The sequence below is a fragment of the Drosophila grimshawi genome, unplaced genomic scaffold, assembly GCF_018153295.1.
Source record: "Drosophila grimshawi isolate 15287-2541.00 unplaced genomic scaffold, ASM1815329v1 contig_311, whole genome shotgun sequence".
In the NCBI taxonomy this organism is placed as follows: Eukaryota; Metazoa; Arthropoda; class Insecta; order Diptera; family Drosophilidae; genus Drosophila; species Drosophila grimshawi.
Window position 1 is genome coordinate 8,439,462 of NW_025063098.1, and position 26,669 is coordinate 8,466,130.

At 39.0% G+C, this 26,669-nt stretch overlaps 5 protein-coding genes across 9 annotated transcripts in view; 4 read left to right on the forward strand and 1 right to left on the reverse strand.

Moving 5' to 3' along the window:
- The first annotated feature begins 108 nt into the window (after positions 1–108).
- Positions 109–7,999, forward strand: LOC6563511 (phosphopantothenate--cysteine ligase). 2 transcript variants are annotated; one of them, XM_001989970.2, is made up of 6 exons: positions 109–255; positions 1,101–1,255; positions 1,373–1,822; positions 6,904–7,089; positions 7,232–7,369; positions 7,459–7,999. In XM_001989970.2, exons 2-6 carry the CDS (start codon positions 1,130–1,132, stop codon positions 7,504–7,506), a joined length of 948 nt encoding a protein of 315 aa, XP_001990006.1. In that variant the 5' UTR covers positions 109–255; positions 1,101–1,129; the 3' UTR covers positions 7,507–7,999. The 2 variants fall into 2 exon arrangements, with proteins under 2 accessions (XP_001990006.1, XP_032593378.1); XM_032737487.2 differs by having other exon boundaries at positions 129–255; positions 1,033–1,255.
- Positions 8,000–13,403: 5,404 nt separating this feature from the next.
- On the forward strand, positions 13,404–15,990 carry LOC6563422 (ras-related protein Rab-7a). 3 transcript variants are annotated; one of them, XM_001989968.3, is made up of 5 exons: positions 13,404–13,528; positions 14,331–14,597; positions 14,657–14,875; positions 14,932–15,069; positions 15,141–15,990. In XM_001989968.3, exons 2-5 carry the CDS (start codon positions 14,418–14,420, stop codon positions 15,225–15,227), a joined length of 624 nt encoding a protein of 207 aa, XP_001990004.1. In that variant the 5' UTR covers positions 13,404–13,528; positions 14,331–14,417; the 3' UTR covers positions 15,228–15,990. The 3 variants fall into 3 exon arrangements, with proteins under 3 accessions (XP_001990004.1, XP_032593208.1, XP_032593207.1); XM_032737317.2 differs by lacking the exon at positions 13,404–13,528 and adding an exon at positions 13,571–14,014; XM_032737316.2 differs by lacking the exon at positions 13,404–13,528 and adding an exon at positions 14,094–14,246.
- A 1,546-nt stretch (positions 15,991–17,536) lies between these two features.
- LOC6563421 (UPF0692 protein CG33108) lies at positions 17,537–19,275 on the forward strand. Its single transcript, XM_001989967.3, has 4 exons — positions 17,537–17,792; positions 17,850–18,097; positions 18,845–18,941; positions 19,001–19,275. The coding sequence occupies exons 1-4, from the start codon at positions 17,565–17,567 to the stop codon at positions 19,220–19,222; spliced, it is 795 nt and encodes a 264-aa protein (XP_001990003.1). The 5' UTR covers positions 17,537–17,564; the 3' UTR covers positions 19,223–19,275.
- Positions 18,262–18,782, forward strand: LOC116805420 (U6 snRNA-associated Sm-like protein LSm3). The gene is made up of 2 exons (XM_032737219.1): positions 18,262–18,344; positions 18,397–18,782. Exons 1-2 carry the CDS (start codon positions 18,324–18,326, stop codon positions 18,685–18,687), a joined length of 312 nt encoding a protein of 103 aa, XP_032593110.1. The 5' UTR covers positions 18,262–18,323; the 3' UTR covers positions 18,688–18,782.
- A 728-nt stretch (positions 19,276–20,003) lies between the features above and the next one.
- LOC6563420 (phosphofurin acidic cluster sorting protein 2) overlaps positions 20,004–26,669 on the reverse strand; it is a 36,144-nt gene continuing 29,478 nt past the window's right edge. Inside the window, exons 5-11 of one of the 2 annotated variants that reach the window (XM_001989966.3) lie at positions 24,979–25,306; positions 23,975–24,100; positions 22,011–22,596; positions 21,450–21,939; positions 20,790–21,381; positions 20,610–20,726; positions 20,004–20,538 (exon numbers count right to left, since the gene is read on the reverse strand). In XM_001989966.3, coding sequence (XP_001990002.1) covers positions 20,408–20,538; positions 20,610–20,726; positions 20,790–21,381; positions 21,450–21,939; positions 22,011–22,596; positions 23,975–24,100; positions 24,979–25,306 — 2,370 coding nt within the window. In that variant the 3' untranslated portion in view covers positions 20,004–20,407. The remainder of the gene's footprint in view (positions 20,539–20,609; positions 20,727–20,789; positions 21,382–21,449; positions 21,940–22,010; positions 22,597–23,974; positions 24,101–24,978; positions 25,307–26,669) is intronic. The other variant, XM_032737215.2, reaches the window with a different exon arrangement.

Genomic DNA, 26,669 nt, shown 5'->3' on the forward strand with positions numbered 1-26,669 from the left:
ATACAAGTTTGCCATTTTACAGATTAACTCCTCATGTAAGGTAACTGCTCCACATTTAACATAGACGCGCAACAGCTGTTTTTGTTAACAAACTTGCACTTTGAACTTGTACTTGTTTTGCTAAACTGTGCCAAAGTTGAGTGCGCGTGTCACACACTTGAATCTGGTGGTGTTTCGTCCCACTTTTGCATTTGATACTCTCTGCAGCAACTCGACAGCAAACATAATAAGGTGCGCGCTCTCTTCTGTCACAAGGTAAGCATATATCAAAGTGCAACCGGCAGCGAGGCAACAACGTTGTTCATCCTATCGGGCGACCTGCACTCACTGTGTGTGTATGTGTGTGTTCTCTTTGGTATGACTGTTACTGTAAGCAAACAGTTTGAAGATGTTCGCACACTCAAGCTGCCTTCGAACACTGTTCAAAAAATGCACAACGAATTCTCTGCTTCTCAATTCAAATAGACACGAGAGAAGTTCGAGCTCTCTACACATGCAGATATACATGTATGTATGTATATCCGCACATGGCTTTTGCTTTCGTTAGAATGCGAATGCGAATGCGCAGTGTTGTCGCAAGCGTTTTCATTGATAAGAAAACAAGTGAAAGTCTCGGCAACAAGACGAAAGCTGCTCTGCTGCTGTCAGTACACAATTGTCCGTTGCCGTCGCTGCAGACAGCTCGGCTCAAGAGCACACTGCAAAAAGAAAAAAAAAGACAGAAAAAAAAAACGGAAATACATAGATTGAATTTAAATAGTGCGAAAGTTCAGTTGCAGCAGTTTTTGTTGTTGTTGTTGTAGACGCCGCATGCAGCACACGACTTTGTTGGGAGTGTAATTAATTTAGTTGCGTGGCTTAATTTTGTTGCTGCTGCTGCTGCTGTTGTTGTTGTCGCTTTGATTGGTTGATTCAAGTTTGCCGCTCGCTTCGTAGCTAAGTGTGTGTGTCTGTGCTTGTGTGTGTGTATGTGTGTGTGTGTATGCGTGCGTGTGGGTGTCTTTAATATATCAATTAACGGTAAAAGCAAAGCATCGTTTCCGGCGCCCTTGTTTTTGTGCTTCCTTGCGCGCTTCCTTCGCCTTTCGTTTTTGGACCAGGCCAACAAAGAACAAACAACAACAACAATATGACGCACTGGGAGGACTTTTACAACACACATCTGCCGCCCGCCGACTTCGAGGATAATCGCTCGCTGCTAAAGGAGTTCTGCGAGCGCCACAATAAACTACAGAACCGCATTGTCCTCGTTACGGTAAACACACCATCTCTCATTCACTCTCTCTTTATCTCTCTCTCTCTCTCTCTCTCTAATCCTTGCTAATGAGTTGACCATACTTAATAAGAATAATTAATGTGTCTCCACACACAGTCGGGCGGCACCACAGTCCCATTGGAGCATAATACGGTGCGCTTTGTGGATAACTTTAGTGCCGGCACTCGCGGCTCGGCCAGCGCTGAGTATTTTCTGGATCATGATTATGCCGTCATTTTTATGCATCGCCACAAGTCACTGGAGCCATTTACGCGCCACTTTACTGGTCAGCAGTTCTTCGATATGTTGGACATTGCCGATACTGCGGACAGCCAAAATTCGACGATAGCCATCAAGCCGGACTCGGTGGATGTGTTTGCCCCCGTGCTGGCCAAATATAAAATTGCCCGCGAGACCCAAATGATACTCTACGTGAATTTCACCAGCGTCGTCGACTACATGTGGCTGCTGCGTGCCGCCTGTGAATGCCTCGCTGCTTTTGAGGAGCGTGCCGTCTTATATTTGGCAGCGGCCGTCTCCGATTTCTACATACCCGAGGACATGATGGTGAGTGAGACTACTACTACCACTAAATGACTAAGTGTGTCCATGGCCCCTCGTTCCCTTGGCCACACAATGCAGAAATCTTGTGGGAAATCTTGTAATTGATTGCACTCGTCACTCAATGACGGGCTTCGTCGCCTGCAAATTGCTTTTTATCGATTTGCAATGTGGATTGTCGATGGATGGCCTGCGTTTGCCATCGGCTTTGCCTTTGACACATTTTCCCCACACATCCCACTTGACGTCAGTCCCACCAGCAGAGGGAGCAGGAGCAAGAGCAAAAGGGGCAGGAGCAGTAGCAAAAGTAGTCGACAGCAGCTTAAAGTCAACTATTGCTCCTGACAAGCTGTTCTCTTGTTTCAGTATCAAGCGCCTGTCAGCCGCACTGACTACATATGTCACATTAAATGCCACAACATAATTATTTTTTCGTCTTTATTACATTTACTTATGGAAAGTACCCTATTTAAGTCTTGCATAGTGAACTGCTATAAAATAAAGTTATTTTTATTTTTTTCTCTGCAGTTTTGCAACAAAGTAGTTTGACTATAATATATTTGTGTATAAATGTAATACTTGTTTGCCCGTAAAACTAGGTAACACTGTGCATACATATACACATCTCTGTCAGCGACCTTGTCGCTTGTCATCATGTCTTTAATTTGATTTGCACCATTTTGCCTGGTTTGCCCAAGTGCCAATGTGCCTTTGTGGCCATGTGTCGTTGCGGCCTAGTTCCCTCTGCTGGCCAGTCAGTGAGCCAGCCAGCCAGCCAGACAGGCAGACCATAGCACTTTACTCTACCACATATCATTATACCCTAATGCACATCAAAGATGGGTATAATGAAGTTGCAGGCGAAAGGAAGCATCTTTGACTCCATATAGTATACATATTCTTGATGACGACCAACAACCGATTCGATGTATCAGTGTCCGTTTGACTGTATTGAACAAAATAATCTCAGAGGCTAAGAGAGCTAGAGAGATGGACGTTTTAGTATATATATACCTATACCTATACCTCTATCTAATTTATTTTATTTCATGTATAAGTCTTTAAGCTTAACGAATATCGATTCAAATCGATTTCCGATTTTCAATTGTAAACCTTACATAATATATTCTTGAACAACTTCACAAATTTCATCAAAATTCATTTCTACATTGGTCTCTTTACTATTATCAGCAGACGCTAACATTTTCTGTCTGCATAAATATATCCGTGTGCATGTGTAAGAAGGGGACAAAATGATAATTGAAACGAGCGTAAATACATATGTATGTATGTGTGTATTCTGCAGCGCCTAGATATCAATGAATAAGCGTCTACTCATGCACACATACACATACGCATAAATGCAGACACACAACACATACGCACAAATGCAGACACACATACACATACGCATGTATTCACACACACATACATTCGTCGCAAATCGGTGATTTTAATCTAAGCTTGCAAACAAAAGCATGCGCTGCTTTACATTTTTTTTTAGCGTTCAATGCCTGCACCAGCCAATAAGAAATGGGAGTGGGCAAAACTTTTTAACTGAGATATTTGTCAATGAAACTAGCCGAATATGTTTAACAGTTGTGTTCAGGGTATCGCGTGGCCGAGCTGATTCGACTATATAATTCTCACTTATTTTGCATTTCACTTTTACACTCATTTACATGCTCGTGCAGCTTTGGTTGGTTGCATCCTCATCCCAGGCTTGTCAGGCTTGTCCGACTTCATCTCATCGCTGACGCCTGTAGCTTGTCATCTGACTTTAAGGCACACACTCACACACACACACATATATATATATATATACATATTCAGACATACATTGCTTCAGTTTGCCGCGGCAAAAGACTTTCAAGTACATGCATCAAACGTTCATTGCTGGAGGCGTTCGTTGTTTCGGCTTTGGCTGCTTGCAATTTGCACATTGACTTAGCACAGTGTTTACTCGCTAACTTATACTTTAAGTTTGTAAGAATTTTGCAGAAATTTCAGAAATTATCAGCAAACTTCTTTATATTTTGTGTGTATTTTACTCTTCTTTAGAGAACATTTAATTTAATATTCATAAATACAGTTTGCTTTGATTTTCTGACTTCTTTCTTCTTCTTTCTTTATTTTCAACTAGAGCTTTTAAGATGTACTCATGCAGATTTTTTAATAATAATAAAAACACTTGAATAAACTAATTTAAATTATTAAAAGAGTTCACCAAGCAATGAAAAATTTAGTTTTTTGATTTTCGTCACACCAACTTTAAACCCAATTTTTTTTTAGAAAACTTTTAGATTCGAAAAGTTTCTTCTAGTAGCTTATTATATTCTATTTTTGTTATATTATAAAAGACTAATAATTGTTCACAAAGAAAAAATGGAACTTAAAAAATAGAATTGTGCTTGTTATAAAATCATCACTGCACGAATGCAGAGCACACATACACACAGACAAAGTCATATATACACACACACACACACACACACACACACACACACACACACACACACACAGAAGTGACTATAGGGAAAATTGTTGGGCAGGTAAACAGAAAGTTTTCCACTTGTCGCCTACGTTTCTGGCTCTTGGCTTCGTGCTGGCATTTTCACCGCTCTATTTCCGTTCAGCTCGTGCATTTCCGCTCGGCCTGAGGCTTAAGGCGTTTGCCCGAGTGTCTCTGTGGCAGCTGGTTGTCGGTTGTCGTTGGTCGGTTGTTGGTTGTTGGGGCGTTAGCCACAAATCGTTCGCTTGATTGAATTGTTGGATGTTGTAGCACATCCTTCGTTTGCGCCATTCAAAGCGCAATGACGAAAATTGCCTGTTGATGTATGTACATTGAAATTTATGCGCATATTCAGTGCCAAGTTTCTTCTTTGTAGATTTTGCAGTTGCACAAAGAACAGACTATGCCACATATGCCACATATTCACACGGCTTGCATAATGCCGTAATGCAGCCTGTGTTCTATGCATGTAGTCATGCTTATTCAAATGCGACTCAACGTCAACAAAGATAGATTAGTGTTAAATTAAAACAAAATGAAATAAAAGAAACCATTACACCTTAAGAAACTTGTACATTTTGCTAAATCTACACAGTTCTGTTGGGATTTTAACAAGCACTTTTATATTCAAGAAAAGAACATCAAGAAATTCAATTTAGCTTTGACTAAATTTATGCAAATGCGGCAAGCAACTTGACATTTTGTATGGATTTAGTGGCGACAAACACCGTCGCTAAAGTAAATTCTAATAAGCCAAAACCAACAAGAATTACAAATGTAAACTGAATACACAGTGTAAAAGAGAAATGCACAGAGGAGTGGTAGAGGAGTGGTAGAGGAGTAGCAGAGGCAAAGGGAGAGGGAGAAGGAGACAATTTTAGGGCAAAGACACTCGGCGACTAAACGCAAACAGAGGCGACGTGCTGAAATCCGCAAATCAAATCAAAAGATTTTATAAGAGCACGCATGAAAGCACACAATGAGACAGCGACCTATACAGTTACACAGACGCACTCACACACACACGCATAGACATAGTTAGCGGGTACAATGACACAGAGAGTGAATGAGCCTGCAAATGCGAGAGGGAGAGAGAGAGAGACAGACGGAGAAATAGAGAGAGAGAGAGGGGGAGGGAGAATATGTAACTGAATTCAATGTCAACAGCTGTTGGCAGTTCTTAAAAGCAAGCACAACAAGTAAAATTGGTCTAGTCGAGAATGCTTAACTAGAACAAACTATGCGATCACCGATTAGATACCCTATATTTTTCATACAAAATTCTATATTTACTTTTAAGTACGTAATATAAATATACATTTTTTTACGAGCAGTCTGCATAGATAATTACGAACATTTTGTTTTTTTATTTTGCTGTCGGGAAAATTCTTAACTAATCTTCATACCCATGCTACAATATTTAAAAAATGGATAAATATTTTAGTCAAACAATGATATCGTTATTTCTCCCTTCGCCCTGCGGCATGCACCATTAAATGATATCTCAGATAACATTGCTTAGCTACGAAACTTTGAGAACAGTTAAATGGTATTATGCATTGCATAAACAGAATGTGTAAGGGACTGACAGTTAACTGTTAAACAGTCAGATAACATTGCGTAGCTACGAAACTTTGAGAACAGTTAAATGGTAATGCAAGTAGACAGAATGTGTAAGGGACTGACAGTTAAACAGTCCGACAAGGCTGTTAATACTTATCTAAGTAGTAGTCTGTGTCTTATACTTGGTATTTATCTTATACTCACATTAAATTGTAGAACTTGGCAAACCCTTTAGAACACTTGTATGAGTCTAGGGCATTGAAACTTATTGCCTCGCAAGCTTAAAGTTCAAATTAGCAGAAGCGTCAATGGTGACGTCGATGTCGACGTCGACTCTGACTTCGACTGCGACTGCGACGTTGCGCAATTGTCAATGTCGTCGCTTTGGTTCGTCTTCGTTGTCAGCTTAATGCCTGCAGCTAGATTTTTCATTCCAATTTATTTCAGAGCCCTTACAATGTCCTGGGCTACTTAGACTTGTCCTTCTGCCTGCCAGTTGGCCACACTCGCATTGTGTGTGGAATAAATGAAACTGGTCAGCAGTTTACAGAGTGTGGAGAGTGGGCGGGGCAACTAATCATTGTTGGGGGGGGGCGTATATAATGTTCAACAAGTAGCCAGCATGGGACAAAAACCGAGCAGACCACGCGTCGTATGTGTAATGCTTAAAGGCAGCTTTAATTTAAGGCTGGCAGCTCTGTGTGTGTGCAACGAGGCGGCGACTCTGTCCGCTCATTACCACTGAGTTATGCTTTCAATTAGTTGAAATACATTTGCCTGTATGTGGTATACGGCATGTGGCATGTGGCAATGCGGGCGGCAACCCTGGCCTTTCGCTGCGTCGCTTTGCTGCAAGGACACATGAGCACTGTGGATTAGTGAGTCAGTTAGGATGGGTGGCAGAGGGCTGCAATGTCATCGCGTTGCGCTCATACGCATCGTTGACTCGTCTTTTAATTAATATGCCAAACCAGTAACTGGAAACGACTGTCTCGTTTGTCTGTTTTTGCAGCCAACACACAAAATGCAATCGGGAGATGGGGCACCAACGATTTCACTACAATTGGTGCCAAAAATGCTGGCACCACTCGCCAGTCTGTGGGTGCCGCACGCCTTTGTGGTATCCTTTAAGCTCGAAACGGACGAGAATCTATTGATTGTCAAGGCACGCGACAGCCTCAACAAATACAAGCATAAGGTAAGTGCGCCACCAATCAAAGCCACATCCAACTACCCAACCCTCCCCCGTCTCTCTCTCTCTCTCTCTCTCTCTCTCTCTCTCACTCTTTGTCTCCCTGTGACGCCCATCCATTTTGTTTTTGTTGTTTTTTGCACGTTAGCTGGTTATTGCCAACGTGCTGCAGACACGCAAGCATCGCGTTGTGTTTGTAACGCCAACAGATTCCTATGAGCTGCATTTGAGTCGCGATAAGGCGCTGCAGGGCCTGGAGATAGAGGAGCCCATTGTCGCTGATGTGGTTAGTATTCGTATTCGTATTCGTATGCGTATTTGTGGTTGTGGTTATTTCCACAAAATCCAACTGACTGCTTTTGTTGCTCTTTGCAGGTGCAAAAGCATAGCGACTTCATCATCAGCGCCGAGCAGCGCCAATGACCAATGTCGATGCGCCGCCGCCAGCAGCAGCAGCAGCAACTGCAGCAACAGCAGCAGCTACAACAACAGCAGCAGCAGCAGCAGCAACAACAGCAACAATACCGTCAACTGGCAGCGACGACTGGCAACGAGGAGACCGCCGCCGCAACGGACTATTGCGTGACCAGTTCGCATTATTGTCGCGTCCTCAATCCGGGCACGCCAAGCTTTGGCCGCAAATATTGAGGAGCAGGTTATAGCGCCAAGTCCATTTGCATATTTCTTACCTATAAGTTGTAGTTATCTCTATACTATTTATGGTTAATATCGTATCTATTTATGGTCACGCCCCAGTTGGACGCCGCACCATAATTGATGATGATGTTTGGTTGAAAGCATGCTTTCTTCTTGTCGTTGTTGTATTTTTATATTTTGTTTGTTGTTAATGTATATTTGGTTTATTCACTCTCATTGTTGGCTCTTTTGAAAAATGATGTCACCCATTTTATTCATATTGTTCTTTGTCTTTTTGTTTACATATATCCTTGCAGCGGGCATTCGAATTATGCCATTAAGTTTGTAAAGCGCCGATGGAATATATATATATTCCCTTGTCTGTCTCTCTGTCTGTCTGTCTTTACTATATCAAACTGTTTGCTGTTGGCATTTCATTGGATTGCATTACTTTACTATAAAGAAAAACAAGTTGACTTACCACAAATATTATTTGCTTTCTTATCGAAATTTACCTAGTTCCTAGTATAATTGTGGCTCTTGCCAATTTCAAGGGTATGCATTCTTCGGCGCGTCGAAGTTACTAGTTCGTTCTTCTTCTTTATTCATTATTACCGTTCGCTGGCTCCACGTTTATGTAGCATTATCAAGTAGACGCACGGTGGTGCAGGAGACCAAATCTGAGATCATCAATAATCACTTTAGTTTATGCTCTTGCCTGTACTCCTGTATGACTGGTGGCGCCAAGGCTTTGCGTGTGCACCCACCCACTAATTGGACGCATGCAAGCACCCACACACACACACACACACACACACACACAGCTACACACACATTCACACCCACACACACATTGTGCTGGTTCTTCATGAAATTGCAATTTGCGAGCTGGCCCTGGCGGCTGTCAGTTGCAGGCATTGCGACAATTGATTTACAAGCCATGCATAGCAATAGCAACAACAACAACAACATCAACAACAACAAAAACAACAGCAACACTAACAGCAGTAACAACAATGGGGCCGGCTTAATGTCCTTGGCTGTTGAAATTTATGGTGGCGTATACTTAATGCCTTGACGCTTGTCTGGCTCAAGCAGGTCAAGTGGCGTCTAAAGGTCAGTTTTGAATACACTGCAATACAAGCCGAAGTTCCGACAGCTGCCAGTGGCAAATTAAAATTTAATTGGCCAAAATAACAAAAAAAAAAGAAGGAAACAAAATGAAAAACAACCAAACAGCCAACAAGAAAAACTAATTAAAGCATCGCCCGCAAAACCAAGGACCACAACATGAAATACTCATCGTATAAAAATACGATATATATACATACATACATATATATGTATATATGTACAGTACAAAGCGGTAAGCGTCAAAGGCGGCAGACAGCAGCAGGGGCAGCTAGCAGCGTGGCAGCTGCCTCTTGGGGCAATTGCCTCTTGCTTCATTTTTTGTTGTTCTTCTTTTTTTTGCGCACATGTTTATTGCATGTTCGGTTGCTGGCGCCTTTTATCTACGGCTTTGCCGCCTAATCTACCTGCCTTAACTGTTCCCTGGTTGTGGCGTGTGCGGCGGCTTCGGGTCCAAAGCCGACACCACTTCCGGCCACATTTTCAGTTCTTGTTTCAGCCCCAAACTAGGCAATGTTTTTTTCCTTTTTGTTTTTGGTGCGCTCCTCTCGCAGCTGTGGCATAATGTTTAACAACTTTTCTGTGAGTGTGTGTGTGTGTCTCTCTCTGTGTGTGTGTACACAAAATTAGATTTTATTGCGTTCCCACGTACAGCCCACTAATACACAGGCATGTACATGTAAGAGGGCAGAGCATTAAGTACAGACCCAGCCAGGCGGAAGCAGTCGAAATATGTTTCAGGCGAATTAACACTCATAAGGAAGACATTTCTTTATGCTTGAAAGGAAGTTTCTCTTTTGGACTGTGATTTACACTTGCTTGCCTGCAACTATGTCTGCTATTTGGAGATGATCAACTCAGTTAGCTGAGTATATTAAATCTTTTTAGTTTCAGCTCAGATTCGTATCAATTCAAATCAAATGTCTTCACACCTTATCAATTTGGCTTCCGTGCAGTTGGATAAAATTGCTTTGATTTGTCTTTGTTTCTAATAGCAGACTACATTTTATCGCCAGCAATTAAGAGCAAAATAGCAAATCAAATATGCGATTGCTTTATTGCTATTGTTATAACTACAGCTCACACAATGAAAGAAAGAGTGTTTAGTTTTAGTTGTCTGCTTTTGGATCATAAAAATTATTATAGCTGTCTGTTCAGATACTTCTCTCAACGAGTACGTTTAATGTTGGCTCAAAGACACATTAATTTATTTTTATCCCAAGTATATCCAGTTCAGCTAATTTCATCAAGCATAAGATGGGAATTTACATAATAAATATATACACTTGTTGAGGTCACTAATGGTTTTGCCTCCAAGCACTATCTCAAACGGACTTCTTCTCATACCAAGATTGCCCGAAATACTTGCTACGTGCTTCCTGAGATTGTGGATGCGTTTTGTGGACCAGCGACTATTAACAACACTAAAGCCTGCACTGGTCGTATCATCACATTGAACTTGTTCCCTTCTTTGACTTAAGTGATCCGCTATAATTGGCCATATTCCATGTTCTATAACTAAAAATCCACTCACAAATATGATTGTTAATACACTTAGAAAATATCGTCTTCTAAAAAGTCTTTCTTGTCTAATTTGCACTTCTTTTTATTTATGTGAGTAGAAGCTATTTCTAAAAACTAGACAAATTTTCAAATATCCAGAGCCATTTTCCATTTGTGTAGATTTTTTTTTGAAGTGTACTAATTTGTCAAAAAAAAATATTTGAAGACACTTGCCATCTTGAGCTCAGATGGACACAAAGTATGAAACGACCCACGCTGCTTAAGCAGCATCTGTCGCGTTCTTTGCTTTTCCTTTTTTCTGGATTGTGCTCAGTTTTTATTGCCGTACATGCACACAGCTACACCTAATCAAACACAACCACACTTCCACACACACATACACTGTCACATATCAAACGGCAGCAATTTCATGAAGGTTCTTCTGTGTTTTGTGTTTTTCTGCCCTTGCCACGCCCTCCATAAACAGGCCATGTTGCATGCTTTTGCTGTGTGCTTGCCACTTGCCACTTGCCTCTCCGCATATCGATTGCGCATTTAAAATACATATAAACATAAAAATTCAACTCGCAAGCTAAATGGCGTATAATAAAATATGCATTTGTGTGCGAAACTAGCCGAGCAGTCGAAATCATCTTCAAACTCCCTAGGAAGCTTAAAGGATTTGCTTTGATTATTTTCTGAATAATTAAAAAGCATTTTGAATTGAGCCGTTGGCATTTTGAAAGCGAGTGCAGTAATCAATTAAATGGTATATGTCTAAATAATCACGAACTTTTCATATCCCTTTTGATAAGAACCTGTGTTCCTTTTTCTACATTAACAATTTTTAAGCTTTGTAATCTGTATTAAATTTAATTTTTGAGAACATTATTTGTTATATTAATATTTAAAAAAGAGCGAGTTTATACAGAAGGACTAATAGTTTAAAATAAACATATAAATAATGAAAATAATCTAAATTAACTTCACTTAAAGAAAACAAGCTTAATCGAAATGTGTATATATATAGATATATTTATATATATATATACATATAACAATTTGTTGGGCAACAAATAAAAACCCTTACCCTAACAATAACTTTAATTCAAACTGTTCTTTAAATTGGACATCTGTTAAACACAAACTTAAAAAATCCCTAACTAAAATACATTTATCTCAAAACTAAAGTTGACATTTACCACTGGAAATGAAAAAATGTTTAAAAATATTCAAACAAACAAAAACGAACCAATCCTTCAATGTTCTTTAATAATCTGGGCAATCGGACCAAAAAAATACAAATCAGATAAAATCGAAATAGAATTTGAAATATATATATATACACATATATATCAAAAAAATATTTTACATTCAATTGGTAAATATATATATATATATATAATTATGTATATGAACATACATATGGATAAGTATTTATTTATTTAATGTTAAGTATATACATACATAAAATATACATATATACATATTGCAACTCGCAAGTTATTTCTAAAAATTGTTAAACAAATTAAAATATGGAATCAAAATTAAATTACTATACAACAATCTATTAATTGTTGAATTTGGCCAAACTCTATTTAAAAAAAAAAACAAAAGATTGAAAATGTTAACTTACCAATCTATGAAAACCAACCAAACAAAATCCAGAGCTGTCTATCAATAAAACTGTTGTAAAATGTTACATCTACATACATATATTGAATGTACTTATATACATGTCTAGAATCAACATTATGTGAATATAAATACGTATACATACTCTCATATGTATATTTAATGGTGTATGTATTAAACTGATGAAATAATAGCTTTAAATGTTTAAAATCAAATACTGTGTTTTCTTTCATTTGAGGCTTATTCTCAAAATTTGAGTCATATTAAATATTTCCTTATTTATGTTATTATATTTATATTCTCTTATAAATTTAAAATATTAGAAGGCATTCTTAATTGTGATTTCTTAGTAACTTTTTTTATATCATCCATAAACAAATAAGAGTCGACTCATAAATACTTATACTTGTGAGTCTTACCAAGTAAATTATATAAATTCGTTTTAGATCATTTTATGATAATTAAAGATCGGAAAGCATAATATTGAATGTAATTCCTGTTGAACAGGGAGTAAAGTAATATGATATTAACGGAAACCTTCAATCTTAGTGGATCTAGGAATTATACCTTACATTCATGCGCATCTCAACAAGTTGAACGAAGCTCGAACGAACAACAAAGTATTTAAATAAGTAGATTTTCTTATCGCATCGAAGAAAAACAGCATGAAGATTTCTTAGAATATTTCTTAATATTAATTTTAATTGGCATTATTCTTTTCAGCAAGCAGATTGACTGCATTTTGAATAATGTGATGAGATTAGTAAGTGTAGTCATCAGCATAACTTTATAACTTTCGCTTACATTGTGGTTGACCAAGAAAGATAACGATTGCCCGCCAAAAATTGCGACTTTCCACAAATTCGTTTTACTTTTCCGTATGTGGTAAGCGCAGCCACCTTAAAAACAGCCATGCGAACCGGTTCCACTGGTAGCAGGATGCGGTGATGGCCGATAAGTGCCTATCGATACATACTCAAATTCAACAAGTTTCATATTTCTAAACTCAAACAATATAATTTCTTCTTTCAGTGCAAGCATTCCATATTCATTGAACTTAATATTTAAATAAATACTGTAAGGAATTAAACGCAATTACCTCTATCTATTGTATATATAAATATACAATCAATCTTTGATTCGACGTATATTCGAATTCGTATTTTAAGAATAATATTCAATGTTCCTTATGTGTTGCTATTTCTTAAGTAAACAACAAATCTAGCAAATGATTTAGGCACTCATTTCAACAAATTTTCTGTTTTCCTGTTCCTATTTCAAAATGAATTCAGAGAATGGACCTGTCAAATGTGGAATAATTCTGTTAAATGCAGAATTGTGTTAAATGTGGAGCACATCGTTAAGTGTGGAGTGAAATGTTGGCTAGTGGAAGTGACTTATCGATTAGCGATTGTCCACCTTATTTAATATCGATTAATTAGTTGATATTGCCCAAAATTTGTAGAAAACAAAAAGAATTAACTGCGTAGTTAAGTAGAAATAAAGTGCGTTTGAGCCACAAATACTATTCGTCAAAAATGTAAGTCTTGGGAAAAATGTTTGTCGTCTAATGCGGAGAAATAAAATGACGTGAATCGGAACAAAGACTTGGTGAAAAATTGTGTTACGCAGCAGTAAAAACAGTATGGAAAAAGCCAGTGGAGCTCAAGACACTGAAAAACATACATATGTATGTATGTATGCATGCATGTGTGCATGTGTCCATACTACTGATGCGTGTTATTGTAGTGGTGTGCAAAAACAAGTCATTTATGTGCTCCGAAGGTTGCAAAATTTGCTGCTCTCGCATAATTTTATGTGCTGTTGTGTTTACATTATTGTTAATTTAAAACGGATTACCCTCGCTGGCTAAATATGGGCGTTTTCCTTTCGTTTGAATAAAGTCAAAGTGATTTTTCTCAAATCTTCATAACTTCCTGAACGATTTTCCTTGTTTGTCGTAAATGTACATCTACAAATCTGCTGTTGTTTGTTATCGTCACTTTCTCCGCTACAAATGCTGCTGGTGACTATCATTAATTTTATTATCGCTTCGCTGCGGGCTCCCGTTCCTCCCCCCGCTTCTTCCGTTCAACGTTCAGTCATTGTCATTGTTCATTTGAGTCATGAGTCATGTGGCTCATAATGTTAAATCTGAATTTATCATTCACTCAACCATGTTAAAAATAATAAAATCCATTGGCAAGCGTCTGTGTTGCTGTGCACTACTGGCAATCCGAGGCGTATAAGATAAGAGTGTAATTAAATTATGTCTAATCCGTGTTAGTAGTGCAAATGTATTTATAGCTAAAAGTCGATATGTTTTTGTCTATTCCATGCAGCAACAGCAACACCAACAACCAGCTTAAGGCAGCTAGAACACCTAAAACAGCCAATAGGAAAAATTATATACATATATATATATCGATATGGCAACTAGAAAGAAATCTTTGCTGAAAGTCATCATTCTCGGTGATAGCAGCGTTGGCAAAACATCACTTATGAATCAATATGTAAACAAACGCTTCTCCAATCAGTACAAAGCAACGATCGGGGCGGACTTCTGCACAAAAGAAGTTGTTGTCAACGATCGCGTCGTCACAATGCAGGTGAGCAAATATATAACTGCACTGGAAATGCTTTTCTAATCTTTTTGATTGTCGTCTAGATTTGGGACACGGCTGGTCAGGAGCGCTTCCAATCACTCGGTGTCGCCTTCTATCGTGGCGCTGATTGCTGTGTGCTTGTCTACGATGTGACGGCACCAAACTCATTCAAGAATCTTGATTCGTGGCGAGATGAGTTCTTAATTCAAGCCAGTCCACGGGATCCCGAGCATTTTCCCTTCGTCGTCCTGGGCAATAAAGTAGATTTGGATAATCGTCAAGTAGGTAGCAAAACAACACGAGTTTCAACAGCAACATTAACACTTTATTATTGCAGGTATCGACGCGTCGAGCACAGCAATGGTGCCAATCCAAAAACGATATACCCTACTATGAGACGTCAGCAAAGGAGGGCATCAACGTTGAGATGGCGTTTCAAACCATTGCAAAGAATGCGCTGGAACAAGAGACGGAGGTACTAGTTATTTCACACATACTTGCACACTGAATACTTATATCATATCTTGATTTTGTGTATGCTTGCAGGCTGAACTTATCAACGATTTTCCCGATCAAATACGCTTGAACTCTGAAAATAATCGTCCAGGCAACGCTGACAATTGTCAATGCTAATGTAGTTCAAATATTACAGGCAAAACAGCTGCAGCAAAACAGAATACAACGCAAAGTGCATAATTACACAATCTATATTATAAATAAAATACATTACAGCATATGAGTAAAAAAGCAAACACGATGAACGACAACAAGGTTATAAGTTTAAGTAAAACAATTTCAGCCACAGCATAGGTATAATGATAGGATGCTAAATTCGGATAAACTTTCAGCAGATTTGTAACGTAAACGTTTCCCGTTATTACTATTTATGGTCTGTTTACACATATTTCAAAATATTGTGCATGCCCTCCTAGAAATATTTTTGCCATTAGTAAAATTATTGCACGCAACAGACACAGCCGTTGCAACAACATCAGAATCCACAGCAACAAATTATCTACGCAAAAAAATAAGGAAAAAGAAAAGAAAACCAACAAATTCTTGTGATTGTAAATTTAATAAAACAAAAATATACATTTTTATTGTAATTAATTTTATATATACTCATCCATATTTAACGAGATTGGCACTTTATCGGCTCAGATCAGTTTCCACCTTAAACGGATATATCTTTTAATCAATTTGAGCCCTAATTTGAATAATTTGTTTTGTTAGTCGTAGACAATTATTAACAATTGATCCCTTTTGGTAATACATACACACATCGTTTGTGTATAATTTATAAAATGTAATTTTCACATACTTTTATTTTGACATTTACAAGCTTTGGTTTAATTTGTATAATAAACAATGCAAAATCTACAACTTTCGAAACAGACTCAACTTATATAGTTTAAACTAAAAATGTTCTATATTTTGTAACAGCAACTTGACTGCGATCAATTTGGGATTCATTTCTGTTCTGCTTCTTACTGACGCACTCTGGGAAAATGAAATATACAAATGTGTGTATTAATAAAAACAACGCATTTGTATATTCTTAGCCATATACCACAAAGCTTTTATTTACTAATATATATATATATATATACATTTGTATAAGAAAAAGTTGTGCTTTCGAAAGTGAGCTCTTAACATGCTCTGATGAGTATTTGAAGTGGGTATTAGTTGCTGCTGCATACTGAAACGTAACAAACAAATTAATAACAACCCCAGGTGCGTTTTTAAATTAACATATTTATTTTTAACAAATATGGGCAGTTAATCGTGATGTATATTTGCATAGTAAAATGCAATTTTATTAGCGGGAAAATAGTTTGCTTCACTTTGTGTATGAACGATGAACATTCTCTAGCCCAATACTCGCCCTTGTGCGTATAAATATATAAGACCAAATGTGCATCATCACTACGCATGTATTGTTCGTCAGGATCCATATCCATAAGGCGGACATAGTTGAACGTAAAGTGTGTAAATCTGCATTTATAAAATTATCACATTTATATAATTGATCGATTTTTATACAGATACAAAAAAATTATACCGATCAGTGGTCAGTTGAACAATAACATACCCTACCAAGAGACCTCAGCCAATGATGGCAGTAATGTGGAACAAGCTTTTTGTGCGATAGCAGGAAGAGCTCTGCAGGAGACAGATCAAAGAAAGCCCGACTAAAGGAAAGTGCACCTGCAAATGACCTGCCGCATATAAAAAATTAATATATTTATTTTAATATAGGCAATTCACACTTCAACATTCCGCTTATGCTGTCCTAAATTTGTATTAACCCGTAGTAAATGTGTTTAAAACCATAATAAAAATTCTTTTTTTTGTCATATTTAAAATGCGTTTTAGCTTCTAAATTTTTACAAAACTTTTGATTTTTCTTAACGATTTTGCAACATATCAAACCATTTAATTGTTTTATTTACTTTAAATATTTTACAGATGGATTTCAAATAACTAGATAAGGAACTTCAAATTATAGCTTAAGCACTTAATCGAACATATACTTATATATATGTATGTACTTAAGGTAACCGATTATTTAGAGACAACTTAAGTTTTAAAAGTATAAGTCAAAATTACAGATTCTTAATTAGCTAAAAAGATGTGTCGCAAAAATATAGCCAAGTATGAAACCACGTGTACTACTGGTTCGTGTACTTGCTACAGTAAACACCAGCTTCCAAAGATATGGTGATATATAATGTCCACATTTCTTAAAGAATTCAATTGTATACACATATATCAATAAAGCTCATACGGATAAATAATATTGACTGGTAAAGATATCTGTATATTGTAAATCTTTTCATACAACAGCTCTAACTATTTAAGCAGGTTGGCAGGATTTTGGCGAAAAAGTGCAGCCAATCACTAAAAATCAGCTGTTTTACTATTGTTTTCTATTTAGTTTTCTGATTTCGAGTCGAAATACATATCGCAATGTCGCAAACTGTGCCACTTCCACCGCCGCCTCCAACTAGCATAAAAAACTGTAGAAGTACTTTAAAAAAAGATGAGATTGTTGTTCCCATAGTGCAAATACCCAATGATGAATGCAGTTGGGCATCGAGGCATCCGGACGTTCAGAAGGGCTGCTTCCTCAGTCGCGTATGCCAACATGCAGAGCCCAAGAGCTGCCAATATTATGACATCTCTAGTCTTTTACAAGTTAGCTTAATTAAATATGTGCTTATCGTAATGATTAATTTTTTTTTTTTTTGATAGGTGGGACCCACTTGTGGCCTAACAGCTTTAAGCATGTTGCTCAAAGGACTGCCGACACCGACGGAATTGCTTGCAGATGCCGTTGCACAAAAATATTCCATAAATGGTGAAATGTTCAGTGCTCAATATTTATACGAGTTGACACTAAAGCATTTAAACGGTACGGGTGCTTGCCAATTTCACGAAGGCATTCTAAATTGTGTCAAAATCAAAGAGCTGTTATGTGCTGGCGCCTGTTTATTTGTTCCGTATCCTTTTTAAACAATATATTTGAAATAAGCTGAGCACTCAAAATATTTGAACTCGATATTTTTATGTGTCGCTTTGATGGGCAGCACTGTTGCCGCGTGTAGTGCGACCAATCAACGATTAATTTTTGGTGTTATTTAGTGCAAAAAATCTGAAAAGCAAACAGTAAGATTTAGCATTCAATAATTTATTGTAAACCAATTACAATTTCTGAGTAACAATATTATGGCAACTGAGGAGGAACAGGTATTCATAACTCTAAAATATGCTAGCATCATGCTCATCTTCGTAATTGCAGCTTAGCCAGGTAATATTGCCGGTAAAGGAGCCCCTCGACCTAATTCGCCTGAGCTTGGACGAAAAGGTGTACGTAAAAATGCGAAATGAGCGGGAATTGAGGGGCCGATTACACGCCTTCGATCAGCATTTAAATATGGTCCTGGGCGATGCCGAAGAAACACAAACCACCGTCGAAATTGATGAGGAAACTTACGAGGAGGTGTACAAGACGACAAAGCGCACAATACCCATGCTCTTTGTGCGAGGAGATGGCGTTATACTGGTTTCGCCACCCATGAGGGTGGGCTAAAAGAGACCGGTCAGAAAGTGCTCAACTTCAGCTTTTGTAAATTAAACAACTTGCATGAGAATTTTTATAAATAAAGTGCGATAAATTTATGAGTCCATTGTAGCTTTTGCCTCAAATTTGGTTGACCTTAAATTCGATGCATATTCCAAACAAACAGTTACGATGCCGACGTCAATCATGCACCCTGCCAGAAGTCCGGCCATCGTGCTCATTGGGCGCTCATTGTGGGTTATCTGGTCGATGATCAGGACGAGGTGAGTGCAGAGCATGTGTTTAATCCAAAAGTCCGTAGTCTAATTGCCACAATTGACAGTTCTACGTTCTGGCGAGACATGGCAAGACACGTAACCTGGCTGTATGGTCGCTTCTGGCCCTCAGCGCGAGCAATGCCAATCTGATGGAGTTTGCACAGCCCAAGGGCTATCCAAGCTGCACCTTTCTGTTGCCACCCGGTGGGATAGACGGTGCTCTTGGTCTCAAGGAACGCTCTATTATAGTCACCGGACTGCCATATCATATTATTAATGTGCGATGATGCTGTAATTTGTGCAATATTCAAATGTATAACACGATTATTTTGTCTTTAAATGTTATATATTTAATAATACAATTATACACTACACGCCTTATAATATTTTAGTTCACACTCGTTCTCAACGCTCTTTCATTTCTAAATGGGGAAAAGCTTTGCACCCAACTTGTATATTGCTTGAAACTGCTTCGTTACATTCGTTAAATTCAAACTACAATCTCTTTCTTTTCATAATTCACTTTATGTAAATGTGTGTACCTTACTTATACAATCTCTGCATCGGCTGTTCACACTATGAAATTTCAAAAATCACAACAATTAGAGTAGTACGTACATACATATGTCAATTACATGTAGATTAGATATAGGTATGTATTTATATATGTATAAGTATATTGTATATATATATATGTATATTTAGTTGCACATAGATAATGTCTGAATTTAGGTAGTATATAGACGACGGGTTGGTTAAATATGCATTCACATTCGCTAAGCAGTTGTAGTTAGAATATATATAGTATAGATACGATAGTTTAGTATATAATGCCAGAGTACATCACGCCATCGTCGCAGTTGTCGCAATTGTCGCCATTGTGGGAGCAGTGGTTGAGATCATCTGGGTCATCCGAAACATGCTGGCAGTGCTCCCAACAGCCAGGCGTGATAAACGATTAAATAAAGTATCAACTTGCTAATTTAACAGTTTGTAACCGCTTGGAAACCATTTGGCAACAGTTAGTGGCAACGGTTAACAAACTGAATTTACGAAAATTGTTCACAATAAACTTTTGAAACTGTAACTACATAGTATTCTTGTACAGGATATTTGATACGCGTTATTTTGAACAAGTGTTAAACGTTCGGTATTTTGTTTTGTTTCTTTAATTTCAATATTTATGTCAATTATATAACTATTACTTATTGTGAGCGTGTGTGTGATGCTTGTGGCTCGAAAATCTTTGATTAATTCACAATTCGCGTTTGAAGACTTAAATGAAAATTACAAGCTATACGTTTTATTAACTAAAAATTTACAATTATTAATTATAAAATAAATTATCATTCTTCTTAGCTCATAATAATGAGTTGACGCGCATGTCTACGCGCCTCCCTTGGATACTCAATGGGTCTGCGCGTGCGAGTTTAAATGAGAATGGGCATTGAACGAACATATATATTGAATGACTAGGTTAATTCAGCACACGACATGGGCGTGCAGCCAATGAGCGCAATGGGAAAGTTCTTCACATGCGTTTGCCACTGCGACGATAGCTGGAAGAATTTGACGCCAGTCCACTCGGTGCCATCGATATAAACTGTTGTGAATACATAATAGAAAAATAGCATTAGGGATTTGATAAATCGGCATGATGTGCCCTAAACTAACCACGTAGTGGCACTGGATGCGACTGTTTGGGTGAGCAAATGAGACGTGCCACACCCTCAACACACTGCTCTTTTTCGAGATCACGCTCCTTGTCCTTCTTCTTGCCCAAGCGCATAACTGCAAGTGGAATATTTACTATAGCACTGGTGTTAGGTATTATGTATTTAATATGCCACTTACTTTGCTTTTGCTTCTTCTCCTTGGTGGCGAAGCTAACAGTCAGTCCATTGGACATATCACCCATTTGCTGTGCATGCTGTGGCAGGCGCCACACCTGCAGATTCCTAAACGTACTTTTAATGCTATTCTTGCCGCCGCCAGAGTCGCCGCCGCGCGACGTACCGCCCTTTGACTCCTTGAGATGCGACTCACCGGGCCGCACCAGCGGCCAGTAGTCCACCTGCAGTTCGACAGCCTCAGCAGCAGACAGCGCTCCACTGAACGCCTGCGCCTGCATAGTTGAGGGCGTATTGAGGGCATCACTGGCGCCACGCTCGCGATGCGATGAGCCCGACGAAGGTGGCGTCTGTAACGGCGGTGATATGCGTCCCATGTTCTGAACCTGTCCCAGGCCCATTTGCTGTTGCTGCTGTGGCGGCGAACCTGACACGATGCCATATACATTGGGTGTGCTCTGGCTGCCAATGGGTATGGGCTGGCTGGAAGCATTTGCTGAGCCACCGCTGCCTGAGCTGCCAGTCACATTGGAGGCGTTGTTCTCCTCCAGATCCAGTGAGGCCTGTGCACCATCCAAATATCCAATGCGCACATCCTACCAAAGAGAAGGAAAATGTAATTATGAAGGTTGTTTTTTGTGATACTCAGGGGCGCAGCACTTACGCTGACAAACGGCACAAAAATCTGGCATGAGTCCTCATCCTTATAGTTGACCATCGCCTCGGCAATGGGTATCTGTGTGCAGGGACCGGCCGCATGCAGATAGCGCTGAATACGCTGCACCAACTCCGCAATATCTGACTTGGACACAGATGCCGAATCGGCCAGATTGGCCGTTAGAGCTGTGGCATTCACAGTGGTCACAGCGCTAACTGCTGCCGCTGTGGCTGCCGAGCGTTCGCATAGCTGCGACCAGTTCTCTGAGCCGAACATGGCGGCATAGGCCTGATCCATTTGGCTCAGATGACGTGCCACGCTGCCGTTGCTGCTGCCACCGCCAATAGGCACCAAATAGAAGCGCAAATGATTCAACCAGTCGGGTGGGCGAACTCCCAATAGCTCCACATAATGTCGCAACGTTGCGCCCTGCAGCCAGTCGCCGCCAATGAGGAGCACCTTGACCGTGTGCGGCGGCTTGGCATTCGAATTGCAACTGAGGGATGCAAATGAAGGATAATTAGATTGAAGCCAAGGATTCTGATAATTTGTTACTTCTATACTCACTACTTCTGTATCTTAGCCATGAGCGCCTGCAGCACAGCCTTCACCTCGGCCGTGTTTTGTGGCACAAAGGCCGGCTTGAAGGAGTTGGCAAACAGGTTGACGAGCTTGGCCAGCAGTGTGCTGCCGCCCAACGCTTCTGGCGGACTTATGATGGTCAGTACCTCGGGTATGACATTGTCGTCGCCGGCGAACACGCGGCTTAGCTGATCAAGCAGCAACTTGCGCGGCTCCACATTTGTAGGCGATAGGCACGCCTCCAGGGCCGAACGCGGCTCATTGCTCAGGCTCAGCGTGTGCTTCCTCTTGCCCACCGCATTGCTGTTGTTCGCCAAGTTGCCGCCGACTCCGCTGCCGGCGCTAGCGGTGCCCATCGCCGGCGTATTGCTCGAGGTGCGAAAGAGGCGTGAACGCTTCTCGGTAGGTGCCTGCGAGGGAGTAATCCCGGTGCTGCTCATGTTGCCGGTGACGGAGCTAACTGGTGTCAACTGTTGATATTGTTGCTGGCGCAGATAGTCCTTGTCCCGTGGCGGACTATTCTGCGGATCGGAGCCATCCTCATTACCAGAACTATCATTGCCAGTGCGATCTGTGAATGGAATATAGAACAACAAGGGGGCTGGATGAGTGGCGCTGTGTGTACCCAAATTGGGATCTAGGGACGGATTTACAAGGATAATCTGAGTTTTGGTGAAGGGTGCACTAAAAATCGTTCATGATCAAAAGGAATTAGACTATATAAAGGACATGCAGGCGGAAACTAAACGAGTTTAGGAAACCGCAAGCTCAACAAACTGTCTCCACCCCCTCTCCTCTCTAACTCGAAATAAAGTGTCCTGCGCCAAATAGAGTTCATTCCAAGGTGCTTTAGGTGCGTATGTGACGACATTTAATTGTAATTAAATAATAAATGCCACGTTCGTGAATAGGGTTAAAACTTTTTACAGCCTAATTATAGGAAGAAGTACGTTATATGTATGTAATATATATGTATGTGATTATACATATGGTGTATTGTCGTCAATCACCCTATTTTTATGTGTTTGGCGTGCTTCACTTGAATATTCTTGGCAATGAATGTCGCATTAATCAAAAAATAGAAAGGGGAAGTACAGCACAACATGCAAGGAAAATTGATCAAGAAAAGTAGACGTGTATAAGTATATTGACGCTGTCATTAAGGGTGTGTTTTGGGGTTTTGGGTTAAGGGTTTATTAATTGATAAAATACGTAGCTCGAAATAACTACATAAGACGGGTTTTTTGTGTTGGATTATTAAGACTAAAAGCGCGAGAGGGTAACATGCTTGGTTCTTTTTCTTTTTTTTCTTCTTTTTTCTTTTTGAATTGTTTTTCTATTCTTTTATAAAAGCGTATTTAGCTGAATTCAAAGTTCAATTAGCTCGCCCAATTCGTATTCGCATGACGTCACAAGGAGTTAACAGCGCTGCTAACCCATGCAATAACAGCGGTATGGTCACACTGCAAAGAAAGCTCTGCAATCGCGTGTGCAACGATAAACTCGTGTGTGCTCGTGTGCGTGTGTGAGTTGAGTTAAGTTGAATTTGTCTATCTGTATGTGTGTGTGTGTGTGTGTGTATTTATATACGTATGGGGCGTGCGTGTTTGTGAGGCAGGCCAAGGCTTAGAAATTTAAAAATAAACAAATCGAATCGGTAAATATTGTATAATTGAACTTTAGCTGTTATACTGCAATTACAGTGCACATTAGATATGGTGACGACTGTCCATAAATTTAGCTGGCAAGGATTGTCAAACATTTAGCCAATACATACAAATACCAAAATGTGCCCCGTGTACTTTACTTATTATTTTTTTCGTATGTGGATTTGGGGATACAAAAAAATCTTATAGCATGTTTGTGGATGAAGGGGGCTGGTGTTCTAAATTATTTGCAAATATTGAGTGTGGATTTGGTTTGTTTTGGTTGCTGTAATTTACACAGACCTGGTGTTGTAGCCGAATTGTTATTGTTTGTTAAATGAATGCATTTTTGGTTTTTGTTATTTTCAATATTGTAAGATGAATTGGTCAATTGGTCGCTCTTATCCGATGATCGGCGCTCAGAGTTTCCTGCAAAAGAAATTTTGTTCAAGCCATGCAAAATGTTTGTTGTTTCTGTTTTTGTTTTGTAATTGTTTTTTTGTGTATGTATATAGTATATAGTATAAAGTATATAAAAATAATAATATAATATTGGTTACAACTAAGAAGTTGATGTACTTCAAAAGCTAACCAAATGAAAATTTAATTTAAAATAAATTAATCAAAAATAATAATTAAATCGCTTGGAAATTAGAACTTTTAGTTTTTAAAGTCACTTTTCAATGGGAAATATAAGCTTTAAAATTATTTACAAATTCAAGGAATGAGTTCTAATTTCCAAGTGACTACTGTGGTGTTAATACGCACATACAATAAAATGTATGTTTGTGTGTGTCTGTCGCACAATTGGACAAATGGTCAACTGAATTTACTGCAAGCATATCTGTCACTCATCCTGCCTCTCTCCCTCTCTGTCTCTCTCTCTCCCTCTCTCTGCAGAGACGTGACCTTGCAATTGTGAGTGTCTGTTTGTGTGTGTGTGCGTGTCTGTGGCTGTGTATGAGTGTTTGTATAATAAAAGCGACATTAATTCGCATGTAACGGAGCAGCCTTGACCGAAAACAGGCAAAACGAAACGAAAAAAACAAACAGACAAAAATATTTGTACTTGGCCAAAAAGTGTAGCCTGCTTTTGGGCTGAAACATTTTCTTATTGTTTATGGTTATGGGCCCAAAGACAAACGGAATCAGAGTCGGAAATGGATGCCATTGCTTGCCGTCAACGTATTTAATGTATAACGCCATAAAGCAACAAGAATATCATCAATTTGGTAGCTTGTCAAACAAACAACTTGAGAAATGCAACAAAAGCAGCAGCAGTAGCCGCAGCAGCAACAAGAACTTACCCGTTCCACCACCGATGCCGCTGCCTGGAGCGCCACTGCCATTGCCGGCGAGACTGTCGTGCAGCATGATCCGTGAGTTGGTGAAGAACGGACGCAGCGACGGCTTTGGCGTCGATCCAACCGATATGCTGTCCATATCCGGCCCAGAATCATCGCCCTCGCAGCACGAGAGCGACTCCAGCTCCTGAAATAGTGCATCCAAATCGCGCTCGCCTCGCAGCGCGGCGGTGCCACTGTGTGTCTCATTCTCCAGCTCCTCGCTGGCCTTGAATCGCTTCAGCAGCGCGACAATTTTCTGCTTAAAGTTGCGTTGTTGCAGTGAAATTGTCTGGAAAAACGAAGAGAAACAAAAAAATATGCTTGCAATTAGCTCAGCACTTAATTGAACAAGTCATAAGCAGTAAACAATTAAGTTCAAACAGCAATTAAAGTCTTAAAAGAGATTGAAAGATACACTCTGCAAAAGTGTAACCGAGGAAAAAGTATTAGGTTTGTCTAAAAACCTCAATTTGCGAAAACGGAAAAACTTCCCCTTCGAAAAGGGGAACCACCACCGCTCTATCGTTTTACAGCTAATGTGCATATTATTGTAATTGTTTTGGGCAGCTTCTCTACTGTGACCCATTAAAAAAAACCCATTCATTTGAAATCACAGATTGATTAAAATTCGCATTCACAAATGTCAGATATTGCGCATTACAATTATTATTATATATTTGACTGCAGTGCAAACTCCACTATTTATAATGGTCAAAAAAAAAACAACTAAGAATGCTATATTCGAGAGAGCTCGACTAGGGAACATCCTGTACACAAAACTTTGCTTGTTATAAGTCGAACGCGGCTTAGATGTTCGCATATGTGTGTGTGTGTGTGTTGATGTACATAAAAAATAATTGTGATTGCTACTGTGTACTTTGACAAAAATTAACCGTCCAGTCTCCAAGACCGTCTTCAAGCTGAAGTTTTGCTTATTCGCTTCAAAATTTCCGTTTCGTTTTTCTCTACTTCAGAGGATTTTGGTACTGGAAGGTTAACATTTGTTAATATACGATTTTCTTCGTGTTTCTTAACCAAATTATGATATGATACATTCTATATACTATGTATACATTCTATATTAAATATACGAGTATATTATTGGAATTGTAGTATTTATTGCTATTCTACATTTATTTATATCGATATGCACGAGGAAAGTTATCGATAAAATTTAATAAGCTCTATATGTATAAGATATACAATAATTAACTTTGCAAATCTGAAGTCTCTAGCTCCCGTAATTATCTGAGAGACAGACGAACATAGTCTAGAGTGACCCTGATTTTGATGGCGATTCAGAATATACATATATAATTTATGAGGTTGGAGGACATTGTTTTCTTCTGCCTGTTACATATTACCAGTTTTCAAAGGGTTCAGGGTATAAACAAAAAAAAATAAGTGGAAGCTGTCACAGGATGTTAAATAAAATCTCAAGAAACTCAGAGCTAAATTTATGCAGCTGCGTTGTTTGAATAAAAAATAGCGTTTTAATTGCGCTGTTGGCTTCCTGCCTGTCATTAAGCCCATTTTATTTACGGCAGACATTTAAATAATCCTGGTGATAAAAACAACCACATTAATAAAAAACAACAACAACAACAGCAACTATAACAATCCCAATAAGAGAAACAGCAACAAACGGCAAT